The following is a 16835-nucleotide window of genomic DNA, read 5'->3' as shown; positions in this document are numbered from 1 at the left end:
AATGAATCTCCTTACGTATTAAATTATTATGCATCCCATCATTAATCTGTTGAAAAAAAGCGAGTTAAAACATTTTAACTCTTTTAAGTATCAGAGGTAGGAAGTATAATTGACAGAAAAGTACTAGGCATTATTAACAAAATATATTATACACAACTCGATGATTACGCTGCTTGAAAAAGCATTGAGGAAGTAAAATATTTCTCTTTCTTTTTTTGCACCGTTTACCGCCTCATTTGGCATGTTCAATCAAAATTTTAATCGCCATTTTACGGCATTTATAATGTGAAAGAAAAATTTTGAGTAGTAGTGGTTCAAGCGAACTGAGCGTTCGACTGCCAAGGCGGTGACCCATTGTTTTTACAAAATCTGCTCCCGGCGCGCACCGACCACAGTGCTGTCATAAAATATCCTCAATGTTAGACGGTTCCTGAATTGGAATCCACATTCCGTCGGACTAACCTTGGAAGGTTTTCTGGATTTTGTCTTCATGTAATGCAAATGTTGGTTAGTTCCATTCGAAAGTCCTCCATGAAAGCAAATTTGCCCCCAAAGTTTGATCCAAGAATTCCTTTCTCTTCTGGATTGGATTCAAATTTACAGGGTTATGGAGTTGAACATTGAAAGTCGTAAACTCAGAATAGAATTGGCACTTCAACGCCGATTATAAAATAAAATGAAATGTGTAAGAGTAAAAAACATATCTCCGATAAATATATCTTCAAAACCCGGGCATTTAAGGTAATATAATTTTCGATCTCAGTACCAAGGTCACGCAAATAGTGGTTCACTTAGTATCATGTATACAAAAGAGGGGTTCCATAATTACTGATATTAAAATAAATATTTAGAATCATTGAAAAAAATTAAAGAAACTCAACGCATTACGGGTCACGTCCCGCAGTGAACTGATCCTTAAGACACGGTTCCCAGCAGATCACCGAAATCAAGCATCACGGGCTGCTGTCAGTGTGCTGGTGGGTGAGCACGTGAATCAGTCTGAGTAGGGACTGAGGGTGTGCGGTATTGGTCCTCGTTAAACTGTTCTACCGTAAAGTGCTCGACTTCGCGTGCAGGTCGTCGGGCTACTGAAACGGGGGTGCAATCCCCTCCGCAGAGGATCAAAATTGTGATGGCGGATCATCCTCAGGGATGTTTCCCAGACCGTCACCAATAACCCATTGTGCAGCTCTAGTGCAACGTAAATGAACTACAACAACATCACGGTTCACAAATTAATATTTCAAAGCGAAAGATAAAATACAAAAAGTTTTTAAACTTTGACCTTTCACTATTGAGCTGAATAAGAGTTAAGGAGAAATTAAAACGACCTCAAAACAGTTAATTTGAGGATGGAGCTTACAGGCGGTGACTTGCCAAAAACAAACAGATGTTTGATCATTTTAATCCTTCTCTCGCCTTTTACATCCTAAATAATGATTGGTCAGTTTCGCACAGATGAATTTGTGAAAACAAATTATATTGAGGTTATTGCGGAACACCATGCATATGTAGGCTAGAGACGTGGGTCTTGATGACTGTAAAGAACACTACAGTCAAAACAGATACGTTTTGAAATCATATTAATTAGTGGAATTAATTTATTGAAACTAACGTAGTTAATTAAAAAATTGGTTCCCACAATCTTTCAACTTTAATTTTTGTGCAATAGTTTGAGATGTTTTTTAAATCTTGGTGCAGAAAAAAAAGCAAAAGATAAAGGTGGAACTAATTCCCACAAATTTGAACATTGAAACTTTTAGATCGTTGTTGAGTATCTATTTGATCTACTGAGATATAGTACAATACTAAGTAATCCACTAAGATCTAGGCGTGACTATGCAAAATACGTTTTATAACTAATAATTCAAATAAAAATTTATTTTTCTCTTCATTTCAAAATGACGTAGAATTTGAATGCATGTATGTTCGGATTGTATACCATTGCAAACAGACTGTGAAGAGATCACGCCAGTCATTTACTCTTTTTTTTCTTGGTCGATTCCGTAACTCCTATATTTCACATCGCTTGAATCAGTTGGGTGTTAAAAACGAGGGTATGATTTCGTTAAATCTCTTGAATGGTTATTTTGTTTGAGTTATATTTAACGCATCATCATGTCAATTTTTTTAAAAATTGGTCCATTAGTTTTGGAAATTTGGACGATGTCTGAAAATTCTATTAATTGCAAACATAATATCGTCGTGAGAACGCTTTGTTATTTTTAAATTATTGATTCTTTTATTTATTTATTTTTAGGCAAATAGCCATACCCATAAACGATTTTATTACAGACAGAAGCTACTTTATTTTCAAATGAGAGAATTAATAATAACATATTTAATACTCCAATCCCTATTCATTAGAATTTTTATTAGATAAATTTTATCAGGATTTTCGAATTTAAAATTGCTGTCAGCTGAAAAATTATCGTTTGACAAATTAATTTAAGATAAAATATTGCTTCGTGCAACATTTTTTATTAAGATTTAACATTTCATTATTCTTAAAATCATCGTTTAAATTATGCAAAATTACTTCATTTCGATTACTCAAGTTTTTAAATATTTTTATTTAAAAGAAAAAAAAAGTTCAGAAAAAAGCAAGTGAACATGTTTTGAAATAACCTTTACATTTAAAAATATTAAGAAAATTCTGGAGGGTATTAAACAACAAATTTAATTTCTTAAAAGATTTCTTATTTGAAGGCCATTTTTATTGATAAATTAAATTTTTTTTTTAAGAAAGCAACTTCGGAACTAAGTCATCTCGTAATTAAAAAATAAAACCTTCATTTAAAACAATTTTTCCGTTTTTCGAATATTATAGTTATACAAATATCATGAAAAAAATGGTTTATTGAATTTTGAAGATAGAATGAACTTTCATTTACTAGAAGAAAAAATTAAAAACATTATTAAAAACAAAAACTTTATTTTTGAGCATAAATGTAATTTATGTTCTTTTTTGTCATCTAGATTAGCATGAAGCAAGTGTGCCATTTTTTAAAATTAATTCTACCGCTACAAAGTATGCTGTGAAAGAATATTATTTATAACTTTCAAAATTAAAAAAAAAACGTATATTGTAAGCAAATGCAAGAACCTAGTCCTTAATTAGTCTTCATTAGAATATATTACACGAACTTTGGTAAACAACGTTAGCTATGACAGCAATTAATTGGAGAATGCGACAACTATTTTCTGCTGCGCTGACCAAAATGGAAAACAGGAAGGTGGTTTTGATATGACAAACACTCTTGGTTAATAAATAACCCGGATGTTGGATGTATTACTGCGCGTTCTTCGAAAGTAAAAGTCAAGCAGTCATATTAAGCTTTAAAAGGATCATTAATTTTGGAAAATTAAAATTTTTTATTCCGCGACAGGATAAAGAAAAATAATTCTTTGACAAACTTGATATTGTCTTTATTAAAAAAATAAAAATTGTCAGAAGCATGCTGTTTTTATTATTTTAGTGCTTAGGAGAAAAAAAAGAATTTATGTATTAAATAGTAGATATTCGGTAGACAGAACTATGGAAGGATATTAAAAAATACTGAAGCTCAATATATGAAAAATTAATTTTAGGCGCCATATGGCTTCAAAAGAACATTCTCTCTTTTATTTTGCTACCTCCATATTTTTTATTAAATCATTATTCTCAGCTTTCTAATATACGTTTAAAATAAAAGCACATTAAACACGTTTTTCTTGCTCTTATACTCTTACTCACTTTAGAACAGTACGATTCAACACGCGGATTGCAGACCTGTTCCCACTTAAAAATTTCATCCAACAGGCAAGATAGGGGTTATAAAAATAATGCCAATTTATCCATTGTTAATCTCACTCGAGACCTTCATTTTATACGCTCCAACTTTACTGATGACAAAAATTACAAAAAATGAACAAATTTAATTTAAAAAAATACAGTGTGGCTTACAGTGCATTAGATGTTGCCAGATATAAATATTAAAATTTTTTTCGAAATTTTTAAAGATATAAAGATATAAAATTAAGATATAAAATTTTGTCTTTCAAAATGGGCGATGAGTGAAAAAAGATTTAATATCTATTTTGTATTGTAAATTTAATTGCACAAATATTAAATGAAAATTTGTAATCATAGAAGGGGTCCTTTATTTATAAAATGTGAGGAACCCCCCTCCCCAGTTCCTGCTGGCCCTGACGTTACATTTTGTATTAAAAGAGCGAAAACGATAAGACCTTGAAAGTGAAATTGCGGATATATATAGGAAACTAAAAGGAGTACAATAAAAAAAAAGTTAGATAATTAGTTCTAGAATTATTAACTGCTAAACTCGTATGTATATCACGTAGTATTTTTTATATACTCTACGTGAACCACTTAGCTGTCCACGTGAATGAAATTACAGAAGTGCTAAAAGGACCATTCTCATTTATTAACTTAACGAAACTTTGTTTTGTTTTCATTGATATTTCAATTTGTTCGAAGTTGATTACTATTTTATGCGCTTTTTTTCGCAATATCTTTCACGTTGCTTGCTTCAAATGATGCCTATTCATTTTCTCTCTTGAAATCTCGATTTTATATGCTGGCTCTTGACTTCAGATCAAAAGTTACAAAAAATGAAAAATTTTGATAAAACAAGAGTGCGAGAATTGATGTTGCCTGATGTTATTGATTTTATCGAAATTTTTAAAAATACAAAAAGGCTCAAAACAATTTATAACTATTTCTAATTTTAACTGTAACTAATTTTAGCGAGTGAAATTACTTCTTGTTGTATAACAAATTTTGTATTAAGTTTAAATAACTTTTTTTACCTGCGGGTAATAATTTTTAAAATCTAGTTATCCTTATTTTTCATTTCGATTAATATATTAACTAAATGAGTAACAAGTATTATATAACCAAACTATTTTTTAAATGATTTTTAAGAATAAAAGTGATTAAGGGTTACAATTACAGGGTTTCGTGAGAGAGGCGTTAGTGCAATGAGCTTTCTAGTAAGTAAAAAAAAAAAAAGTTGCTGTTTGATTTGAATTTCTTTATGAAACTATACTTATGTTGATTTCTTTTAAGTATAAAATTAATTGAATATAGTTTCTGTACTGTAACTAAAAATTAAGCTAAGATAAAACTTAATTAATAATTATAATCAATATTCAAAAATATAATCAAAATTATAATCAATATTCCAAAATATAATCAGTCAATATTAAATTAAATCCTCGTAAATAGAATTAATTTACTAGAATTTTGATTTTACTTGATTTTTTAGAATTTGACTTCGGTTATGTTCGGATTAGAAAGTAAAATTAGATTCTGATAATGTATTTTAAAACATTATCAGGGTACAAATTATATAGAAAAAAGATATCATTACTATTAATATGTAATCGTTGGAGAATATTTCATTATTAAACAACATTTACGTAATTTTAAATTTCATGAAAGATATATGGTGACTTAAAAAAGAGATTTTTGTTGAGATTATTTATATTAATAAAAAACTCGAATAAGGTTAATAATTAATCATATTAGAAATGTATCAAGAAAATTTTTTAACTGTCAAGATCAATTATACCCTGCAGTTCTAAATCAAAATGAATGTAATTCAAAATGAAGTGGTATGTTAAAGCAGTATTTTAAATTTCCTTAAAAATAAATTTTATTGAATGAAATCAACAATACGTTTTCTTTCGGGAATGACGCCGATCATCACATTTCTATTCTTAACTATGTTGTCCCTCAGGTAACTAAAAGTAGAAACTCGCCATACCATTTTTGACGCCGATAATTTTGGTACTAATTGAAATAATAATAATAATAATAAAAAAAAAACTACTTTCTAAAGAGAAAAATTTATGGAGTAAGGGTATTAATTCGTTTAGGAGAAACGTAAAAATTCGGTATTATTGAAGTCAAAGATACATAATCAGGGGAGATTGTGAACCCAACTCAAAAATAATAAAAATTTCTTGAGTAAAATCATTAATGACGCATTTCAAAAAATTTATTTCTTTATAAATTTAAATCAGTGATATTTTATCAATGTAAAATTCTAAATAAATTACATGCAACATAATTTAATTTAATAATTATGTATAAGTTTACTTTCATCTCGAATCATATTTATTATTCTACCAGAAAAAAATATTTTCAAATGAAAGAGAGGCAAAGTATGAATTCTAGTTCCAATATTTTTAAATAAAATATACAAGAATTTTTACACACAAATGTGATAGATGATTTCTTGGCACTTCTGGCCCTTGAATTTCCAGAAATATTGTGATCGTGGTTAGTGAAAAATTAGGAACTACTGGTGTTATGGTAATTGGTGCAGATTTAATAGGTACCAAATATACTAATACATGTACAATTAGTATATTCGGTACCTGTCAAAACTCATGAATACAGTGCAGTTTTATTACATTAATTCTATTTTGATAGGATGAACTAGTAAAAATGTGTTTTGATTAATCTAAAGCTCGATTTGATTAATCGTAAAGACACTGGGAAAGACAACATATCATTTCATTATATTAACAATTGTTAAAGTGAAGTTAATATAGAAGTTTACCATTCCTTCAAACTTATTCTTTGTTTTGTAAAAAATGCGTCTTAACAGGATACAGATCTTCCCCAGTCTACTCTGAATTTGGTAGCACTAGCATATCTTGTAAGTTCTGAATATTTCCAGAAATATCTCAGAACTAAAAAATCTAATAAAATTCAGATCTGAATGTTTTTAGGCATATTTTTGGTATGAAGCATTCATGAGTTTTATAAATAGGTCACTGATTTCTGGAATATTTTTGAATATAAAGTCGTCATTAATATATAAGAGAAAATAGTCAGGAATAAGTTCCTAAAAGGTATCTTAGAATTGGAAAAACTAAAGTTGCAGGGTAAAAAAAAATATTAAAAGCTTATCTAGTAAATACATTTTACTGATAAATAAAAAATTTGTGGATAATTCTAAAATAATAGTTTTTATCAACTGTGAACTAGTTATATTACAGATAAAAATCTGATCCTTCAGGATGAAAGTTACTTACCGTGAAACTTTGTTTTTACACAGTGTGCAATGAACAAATTTAATAACCCAAAATAACTTTTATTCTAATTATTGATTCTGATTCAAGTGGTAGACCTTAAATATGCTAATTAACTAGATTAATGCTAATTATAAGTTACGGAATTGAAAAGAAAAATTTATTTTGAACTACATAGCTTTAAATTACATAAAAATTAATGTGTAAAATTTTTTCAAACACAGTAAATAAAGTAACAAAACTAAAAAATAGTCAAAAATATTTTTTTGCATGAGGCTGTATTTGAATAAACGAATTTTATGTACACAAACTTTTTAATTTGCTTGAAGTTTTCTAGATACAGGGAAATAAGCAAAAAGTGTAAATGAATAAATTATTGGAACTATACTCCTGGCTAAATTATTGGAACTATACTTCCAAGTATGTCTTTAACAACAACATGTTAGTCAAAAATACCAATCCATTGGAGAAAAAAAGAGAAAGTATGTTTTTGTGTCTGATTTTGCAATTTAAAACATTGCCTGCACTGGTTAATTACCATATTTGTGGTTAAGCCCTCCAACCATTTATCACAAAATGACTGCTTCAGAACTAGAGTAACTCAAAGTGATATCTCCCCCCCCCTCACTGCACAAGCTCCAAAAAAAAAAAAAAAAAAATTTAACCCAAATAATACCCAAAACAACAAAGGCAATGACAGGTTAATTTCCTGCCATTTAAAAATTTATAAACTGATACTATTTTAAAATATAATACTGATTAAGGAAGAAAAAAAACATTCTGAAGAACTGTCCACATGTACAACACTTTTTGGGTTTTTAAAAGTTTTATTAATGATAACAGAAGAACCAAACATTAATTAATCTTTCAACATATTTCACAAAGCAGAACATTTTTTTTAAGCAGCAGAGATTCATTAAAAGAATAGGAACAATAAATTTGTAAATTTCCAATTTTCAGAACAATATCCTTAATTAACTGCAAAAAGTATGAGTATACAAACACAGTTCATGTCAAGTTTCATAAACATTAGATTTATAAAATTTCATTACACAACTTTATTCTTTAAAAAATCGTTAAATATCTCACAGACATTTTTATAAATGGCACAGTACTTATGATTGGAATATTATATATACAAATTATATATTTCTTTGTCTTAACCTAAACCTATAAAATGGCAATATAAAATTCATACTAAGATACTTGTTAAATTTTCAGTGTAATTTTTATCTTTGACAAGTAGTCGTAACAACAAGTGTAACCTGTATAGAATTTAATTAAAAATTGATTACATTCTTCATAATGTAGTTTTAAGCCCGAAGAAGGCAATTTCTTTGCAAGGCCATTTGCTTCAATTTTAAAGTCATTTGTAATTTAAGGAATATAATTAATTTTGCTTAGCCCTTTAAAAAATCTATACATTAATTTGAAGAAAAAAAAATATAATATTAACTGTCTTAGATATTTTTCAAGTGCAGTATAAAACAATATACAATGGCAGTCGGCATTTTTGATTAATTCATATTACAATAAAGTTGAATTATTTAGCAGTAAAAATTTTATGATTATCATACTAAATCAAAGGTTTTTGACATTTCGCATGTTTATTTATTAATAAATAGTGTAAAATAATTCATCAAAACTGGTCAATGTTCTAGAAATTAAAAAAAAATTAAACTATAATATATTTGCATTTGTCTTCAATAAATTTGTGACATTTTTACACAAACTGGATAAAAAAATTAATGTATATACAAAAGTATAACAAAAATATCATTTACATAACATCATAACAGTAGTTGTTTAATTGGTTCTACAATAAAAACTAATAAACACAGTTCCCATTTTAAAGGAAACAATACAAATTTTTAAATTTAACAATCACTAACACAAAATAAATTAATATAAACTATTAGTCAATAATTTTTTTTTACTAATCTGAAGCAATTTTTTTACACAAATAAAACACAAAATTTATATGTATAATAGCTATGTTACACTACAGCAACAACTGATTAAAGAAAGGTTATGTATTGCAAAACATTTTATCAATATTACTGCAATTTACTGAAAGGGAGGCAGAAAATTGGATCAATAAATTACAAGTTCAATTATTCTTCCCCACTAAAATATGCAAAAATTATATTTTTCTGATAAAAACACTTAGTATCACTAACATTTGTTTTAAAATAAAAACACAAAAGATATTTGAAATTATTTACAAATTTAATTAGAATTTGAAACACTTTAAATTTATTTAAATAACAAATTTAAGTTTAAGGAACTCATTAATTTTTGGCACATATTTTTAAGGACAGTTAATTTTTGCTGGTCTATTTTTAACTTCAAATTATAAGCTAATATATATGAGAATAATAGAAAAAATATATCATACCATTTATCTCTATATAAATATAAAGTAAATGGCAACATTTTTAAATTTCATTGTTAAAATAAAATAAATTCTTAAAATTTCACTTAATAGAATCTTACAAAGTTGTTTTGATTTTCATTTGTTTCAGTTTAATATTACTGTTTCAATGATACAATATAATCTAAATCATAATCCTCAAAACAATTTTGTATGTAGTAAAAAGAATCTATATAGTTTATTTACAATTAAATTATTTATTTCTACTATAAATTATAGTAACATGTAAATGTAATGTAATGATTTGTAATAACACTGCATCAATTAGTCTACATTTGTTTCTTGTGACAGGTTTCAAATAATTATAAAATTTAATTATTATTTAGAGGAGCTTAGTAAAATAATTTTTTTTCCTTCCCTTTACAGGTTGTTTCATAACAGGATTGAATATCATCAATAGTTTGGGAGTTCCAATTATATATTTGATACAAAGTACATTGCGATCATTAGAGTATATATTGTGCGCAGAAAAACTGACGCAAGTTGCTACATTTACTGTTAAGTTGCTAGATATATCGAGTAAGAAAATCTATTAGTGAATTCCTATCTTAAAATTCATGTATGGGATATATTTCTCTCAGTTTATAATAAAAATAATTCAACTTAACCCTCTGAGCATTTGCCCTGGCTTTTTTGCATCAAAAACCAGTCATTTCCATCCTATTTAATAGAAAAGTAGTGTGATTAGTGTACCAATGATATTTCATCACAATTTTGCACAGTCACAGATTGCTTAGAGGGTTAAATTAAATAGATTACAGTCTAAGTAAAATTCTCACTACAATCATTATCAAGACTTTTAAAAAATAAAAGCTATAGCTATAACTAAGCTCTAAAATTCAAGATTTCTTAGTTAAGGACGGTAAAATTTTAAAATCTGTTGCTTGGGATAGGCCTAAAAATACATTCAAACTTCTGACGTTTATAAACTGTACATACTGATAACTAATTAGAGTGAATTTAAAAGTAGAAACTTGTTAAATCATGAAGCTTTATGGTCCCATTTGGTAATGTACATTTTTACAAGTTACTGTGCTGCAATTAAGCTTCAATTGTGCTTTATGTGTTAAAATATGAGATGCCCAGAAAATACAATGTCCATTTACACAGAATTTAATGAGTTTCTGCAGCAGTATGTGAATCAAAAAAGTCTTCGTTTCCAAATGACAATCCCCGTGAAAAACCATCCTGAAAATTTAAATAGATAAAAAACGAATAAGTTAAAAAAAATAATGCAGGAACAATGTTACAAATAAATGAATTAGAGAAGAAAATGATTTTTTTAACAATACTAAATACCTTTGTCAGTGTCAAAAGAGTTTTTGTGTTCTGAGAATTCAACATTGTTTGAATATGAATTTTAAAACTTCAACTAAACTTATTTGAAATTTTATACTTGTAATATATATTTAAAGTTCAATATATAATTTGATACAACCAAATGTGAAATAGAATAAAGAAAATATATGCAACTTTTTCCTTTGTAGTGTGCAGGAAACCTGGTTTGGAGAATTTTAACAGCGAAAAACAAGAATAGCATGGCTCATACAAGTTACTGCTTAGCAGGTAAATAGAATTTTGTTACAGGATTCTGAATGTCCACCATTTTCTGAATGTCATATTTGTAGACTTTATGTGCCAGTTTTTGTTAAAAAAAAACAAACTTAATTTCTAAAATTGGAGTTAAGTTCAAAATAACTGATTTATTTTCATAAAATTCCTAAAACTGCTAAATTTTCTTTACTAAGTTCTTTGGCGCAGCATGTCCACATTTGGATTTTGAGCCATTAAACTCTACATTCAATCAATCTTTACTAAGTTCAATGATTATAAATGGTGGAATTGCAGTATAACAAAATTGATATGTTAATTTTTATGGACTAGATAAAAAATTTTGAATAAAAACAAATTTATGGAGGAATAAGCTAACTAGTACATAACTATAAAGTTTCGCAATTAGGAATGACATCATTAAAAGCAGACGAAACTCCCTAACTATGTTTAAGAGTGAAAAAAATATTGAAAGTTTAATTAATTATTAATAATGTTTATCACAGTAAAGGTAATTCATAATTTTTTGAAATTAATACAGCATGTCTCATGAGATAAAGCCACTTTGATTTTGTCCCATTACTGGATGCGAAGAAAATCAATGAGAACCCAATATAGATATTAAGAAAATCTATATCGAAAAACATTTTCAAAGGAGTAACTCAGTTCCTGTCCCCCCTGGGTAAGAAAAGAAATCGAATAAGTAAAAAGAGGAAACAAAATAAAGCCACTACTGCTAATAGCCAACATTTACATATGACCTGAAATAGATGTTGCATATCATTTACTAAACCATATAGAGTACAAGCATCAATATTGTCTCAAGTTTCAATGATGGCAGTCTTCAAATTCTGCCATAGACTGAAACAGCTCCTTTCTGATATAAACAGTTCTATGATAGCTCGCTCTTAGGGATTGAGGTTGGGAGAATATTCATGACAAGCACATTAATATTGAAAAATAACTACCGTAAAGATTTTTCAACATAAAGTTGAGGCATTGTTTTGTTGGAAAATCTGACAAGGGTCACAAATTATGTAACATCTTTTTATCAAGAGTGTATGTGGCATGAGGACAAGCTAGGTTTAAAACCATAGTGAAGCTGTTCCTTAATGAAATATTTTCTCTTCTACCTTTGCATATAGTGAAAGCAGCTTGTGACATGCATTAAACAGTGTCTTAAGCTATAAAGCTATCATACGAATGGATCAAATAGTTTTATGGGCTATTGAAACACTAAAAAAGAGGATTTCTTCTATATTATACAGCAAAATGGAAACTGATTATTTGCTGCAGTTATAGTGATAAACTTTACCTATTCTCTTTTCATTCCGATTAGCAAAATATGCCAATTTATTGATCTTTGTAGAGAGATTTGGTGATGCAAGTCAAATTTTCCAGCTGAACAGTGCAATAATGAAAAATCTTCAGAGTGGTAGTTTTTGAATAAAAGAATGCTTGACTGCCTAAAAAAACGTGGGACCCAATCTCAGTAGGATTGTTCATACTGAAAAGCAGTAGTTTCACTCTGTGGCAGTATTGTGGGTTGCCATCATTGAAACCAGGAATAATATTGATGTCCTCCAGGATAATAAATGATATGCAACATGCATAAAAATGGCAAATAACAATACTAGTGTTATTTCAGCAGATCAGTTTTTTGATTTTTTTCTTCCTCCCCAGGTAGGACAGGAACTGAGATAATCCTTGAAAATAAATTATAACAGGAAATCATCCGAAAAATAACTTTTATTCATACAGACAACAGAAACAATAAACTGATAAAACACTGATATGAGTCATTACTATACATTAACAGCTTGCCCGTACGGAACAGTACGTTTGGTAAGCAAAAAGGAATAAGCATCTTTTGTATCCACGTAATGTGCAAATATTTGAGGACTTTTTCTCATGATTAAGTCATTTCACACATGCAGAAATGAACCTTTTTCCTTTTTTCCAATTTAATAAAAAAGGTTAATCTGTATCTAATGCCCGAAAGAAAAATTACTTTTTACATTTCAAATATCAATTTTTCATTAAACGTTTGATTACATTCTGTGGATAAATGCTTCTTCCATACACTTTTCTTGCTTAAATTTTTAAAAAGTGTTTTTACACATATTTTTAGGTTTCTATCTTCAGCTGTTTTTCTCCTAACTCACATGAAGTCTGCTAAGACCATTGAAACACCATAGCCATAATGATGGAAATAAGAGAAAAAAGTAGCATGTCTCTGGCTCATACTTTCACATGATAGAGGTCCATTACCTTCCAGCAATAGGTATATTATTGACTGAAGATCCTTTCATATATTTAAAAGAGGCATTCTGACTGGTGTAAGATATAGGAATGATATCTTGGAACAATATGCTTACGTTTTTAGGGGAGAAAAAAAACTTTCTACAATCAATTGATTAACTCTTGAAACAAATTCCAACCCTTTAATCACCATGTACTTTTACCAAAAATTGTTTTAAAAAATGTTAGGTTTTATTGAACTCTATATTGATTTATACCGGGATGAGTTTGGTAAAAAACCTATATCTAAAAATGTTAAGCGCAAAGTACACTTTTTAAAATACATGAAGTTCGAGCAAAAAAAAATTTATGTATGAAGCAATTTATACACAGAATATTATCAAGGTTTTGATTAAGATATCCGTGCCGGATTTTATTTAAAATATGTGAATATGAACATCAATGCTTCTTTTTATTACTCTTTCGCCTAAATACAAATTCTGATGTATAATTTTTAAGTGAATTAAACACAAATCAAAATAGTGGCTTTTAAATCATGCACGTATAAAACACAATATTTGATATAAATCATGTAAACACAAATCGCAATGTGCGATTTTAATATGAATGTAATTTTAGATTGCGTTTGCGTAGATAGGAAAAAGATTAAAAACGAATATTTTTTTCTTGGAAATTTGAAGAGGCAATTTTATTAAATTGGAAAAACTGGATAAACACATCCTTAATACTAGCAAGAAGTCAAACGCAATCGCGTGAAAAGTGCATTAAAGGTTTGATCTTACCACTTCCCCTTTTTTTGCTAAAGAAAAAAAATTCCTGCAAAGGCCTTTCACACAGATTACACATATATAGATGCAGATAGCCATGATTTCATTTTAGTGAATAGCAACACATTGCACATTTAGTAAAGTGAATATATTCATTGTATGAAATGGCTACATTCAATTATTTCAGGAGTTAACAAAATATTAAACTTCTTTTAATTTTGAACACCATTGTATATTAACATAGAAATTGACCAATTTGGGACAGTAAAATCATTACTCTTGACAAGCGAACAGATCAGTGCGTTTGACACATTTAACATTAATTTTAAGTTATTTAAAAATCAGAGTAGAGGAACAAGATGTTATAAAAATTATACTGATGAAATTTCTGCTCTTTTAACAAATAGTGTGTGTTAACATTGTGGTAGTGTAAAAATTTAGTTCCGTGTTGAATTTATTATTCTGCATATGAAATTTAATGTTTTGGAAAGCTTAAATTACTTACAAAAATGTTTATTTTATTTCAATATATAGATACATTTTTTTTTGTAAATGCATAAATCTTGATTAATAAGCATTCAAGAGGTTATAAAAAAAAATTTTCACTTAAAATTTCTTTCAAAATTAAATTTACAAATTATACCACTTCATAAAATTGAAAACAAAACAGGGTTTAACATCTATAAAATTTGTGAACTTTAGATTTTTCTAGCACAGAGATATAGTTTGTTATTATGGTAACTTACATTATATTCAAAAAAGTGAAGTGTATGAAAGCCTGTTACTGTTAGATTAAGCAAAGCAAACTGATTTCTCCGATATAGTCACTAGAAGGTGTCAATATAAAGTAGCAGCTAGACCAGCAATGTCAAAGTTCACTTTGGTATCCCTCTATATCTCTGATTTTCAAAAGAAATAGCACACCTCAAGGAATGTCCATGATTAAAAATGTTGTCATGCCCATTGCAAAAGCAGTTTGTGTATGACAAAATATTTTGTCTTAACCAGCTAACAAGTAAAAATAAATTGGATAACACTTACTCTCATCTCTGATATTTTCTTATCAAGTTCCCCAATGGCATTCTCTAAGTCTACGCCATGAGACGATGGCACGGTACTGAAATCACCCATTCCAAATGGGTCTGCATTGGAGTTTTTGGTGGGATTAAAAGGAGGAGCACCAAATATGTCTGTGCTAGCTTTAACTGGAAAAATAATAACTTCAGTTAGTTCATAATATACATCACTGTATGAACTACCCTGCATGTTTAGTCTTATTTAAAACTCTACTAAAAGTTTTAAGATTCACAGTAAAATATACAAATTAATGCTGGTGAGAACTTCTTTACTTCAAAGAAGTTATGTTAAGTTTTTGCAAATTATTTTGAATGTTTCATAATGCAAAGAAATTAATTTGAGTAAGTAGTCCTTTTGCTCGAAGGAAGTAAAGATACTAACTAATAAGATATGTTCATTTCGTAGAAATACAAAGGGAAGACTTAAATCAGATTATTAATAAAATTCAAAGGACTAGATTAGACATTTTAATTATACTTGTCACTAAACTGTGTAAAAAAAATTCACAAAATTTCCTTTTTGAGCTACTATAATGATTTATCTTTAACCAGACAAAAGCCATTTGATAAATTTTTTTTAAAAAGACATAAATCAGGTTATAAATTAAATTCAAAGGACTAGGTTAGATATTTTAATTATACTGAGTAAAAAGATTCATAAAATTTAATTTTTCAGCTACTATAATGATTTATCTTAAACTAGATAAAGGCCGTTTGATAAACATTTTAACCAGAGATTTTTAAATAGAACAATTGGTGGAAAAAATTATCAGCATAATGCAAGAAAATTATTCTTAAAGTAATGTAAAGAGTAAAAAAAAAGTTTTACTATTATGATTGCCACAACTGTGGTCTCATTTAAATGAGCTGAAATGCTGAATGTAAAATATTATTTTTTTACCTTTTTTAACCTGCCTCTCCCAGGCAGGAAAAAAAGCAAGAGGGCAAAAAAAAAAAAAAAAAAAAAAAAAAAAAACACCTTCCCATGATGCAGTGCATGTCCCAATAGGCCTTATTAATCTGAGATTATCCTGCTTTTTATTCAGATATCACCACCACAGAATATACATATTTAAATAAGGAAAGAAAAACAATTGACATTTTTTATAAATGTGAAAAATTAAAAGGAATAAAATAACTTATTTTGAGAATACATAAAATCAATCATTAGAAAATAATTTTAAATTTAATAATATTGTCAGTGGCTACCTAATTATTTTTGCTTAGTAACTATGAGAAACATAAACCATTCTAGTGGAAAAAATATGTATTAAATCGTTTAACTCAGGACTGAAATTGTTTTGTTTTCTGCATTAGGTTCAAAATTACGAAGCTAAATATAGGTAGTCGTAAACTTAAAATCAGGTCAGTTGTTCAAAGAGAGGAATAGAAATACAACTTAGATTACCTCTAGACCTAATTCTCAATAAATATGGAGAAAATGTCTAACTCTTTGTGGTTAAGTCATCCTAGCACATTATTAGCAAGGAAACTATAAACTTTTCAGAAGAACAATAAACTTTTATACAGCACATTTACTTTTCATTAAAAATCTTTGAAATATTTCTCTAGAGAAATTATTCTTTTGATTTATCAAACAGAATAATTTAATTTCCAATTCTGAATTATGTAAGCAATAATTAGTAAAGCCTAAACTATTTGCTAACCAATTTAGACATTTTCTAAAGAAAGAAAAGA

The 16835-nt window shown here is 28.0% G+C and overlaps 1 protein-coding gene and 1 long non-coding RNA gene across 4 annotated transcripts in view; one reads left to right on the top strand and one right to left on the bottom strand.

Annotated features, from left to right (window-relative positions):
* Positions 1 to 15099, top strand: part of LOC122269062 (uncharacterized) — a 104323-nt gene extending 89224 nt beyond the window's left edge. The window contains exons 3-4 of the long non-coding RNA XR_006224952.3: positions 10969 to 11047; positions 13164 to 15099. This is a non-coding gene — a long non-coding RNA (uncharacterized LOC122269062). The remainder of the gene's footprint in view (positions 1 to 10968; positions 11048 to 13163) is intronic.
* LOC107450354 (PTB domain-containing engulfment adapter protein 1) overlaps positions 7855 to 16835 on the bottom strand; it is a 49751-nt gene continuing 40770 nt past the window's right edge. For all 3 annotated transcript variants that reach the window (XM_016066121.4, XM_071178413.2, XM_016066119.4), the window contains exons 11-12: positions 15103 to 15266; positions 7855 to 10669 (exon numbers count right to left, since the gene is read on the bottom strand). In XM_016066121.4, coding sequence (XP_015921607.2) covers positions 10595 to 10669; positions 15103 to 15266 — 239 coding nt within the window. In that variant the 3' untranslated portion in view covers positions 7855 to 10594. The remainder of the gene's footprint in view (positions 10670 to 15102; positions 15267 to 16835) is intronic.

This window comes from Parasteatoda tepidariorum, chromosome 6 (assembly GCF_982258835.1).
Source record: "Parasteatoda tepidariorum strain Cologne lab strain chromosome 6, Ptep-v5.0, whole genome shotgun sequence".
In the NCBI taxonomy this organism is placed as follows: Eukaryota; Metazoa; Arthropoda; class Arachnida; order Araneae; family Theridiidae; genus Parasteatoda; species Parasteatoda tepidariorum.
The sequence above is the reverse complement of the archived record's forward strand: the minus strand, read 5'-3'. Positions and strand labels throughout refer to the sequence as shown.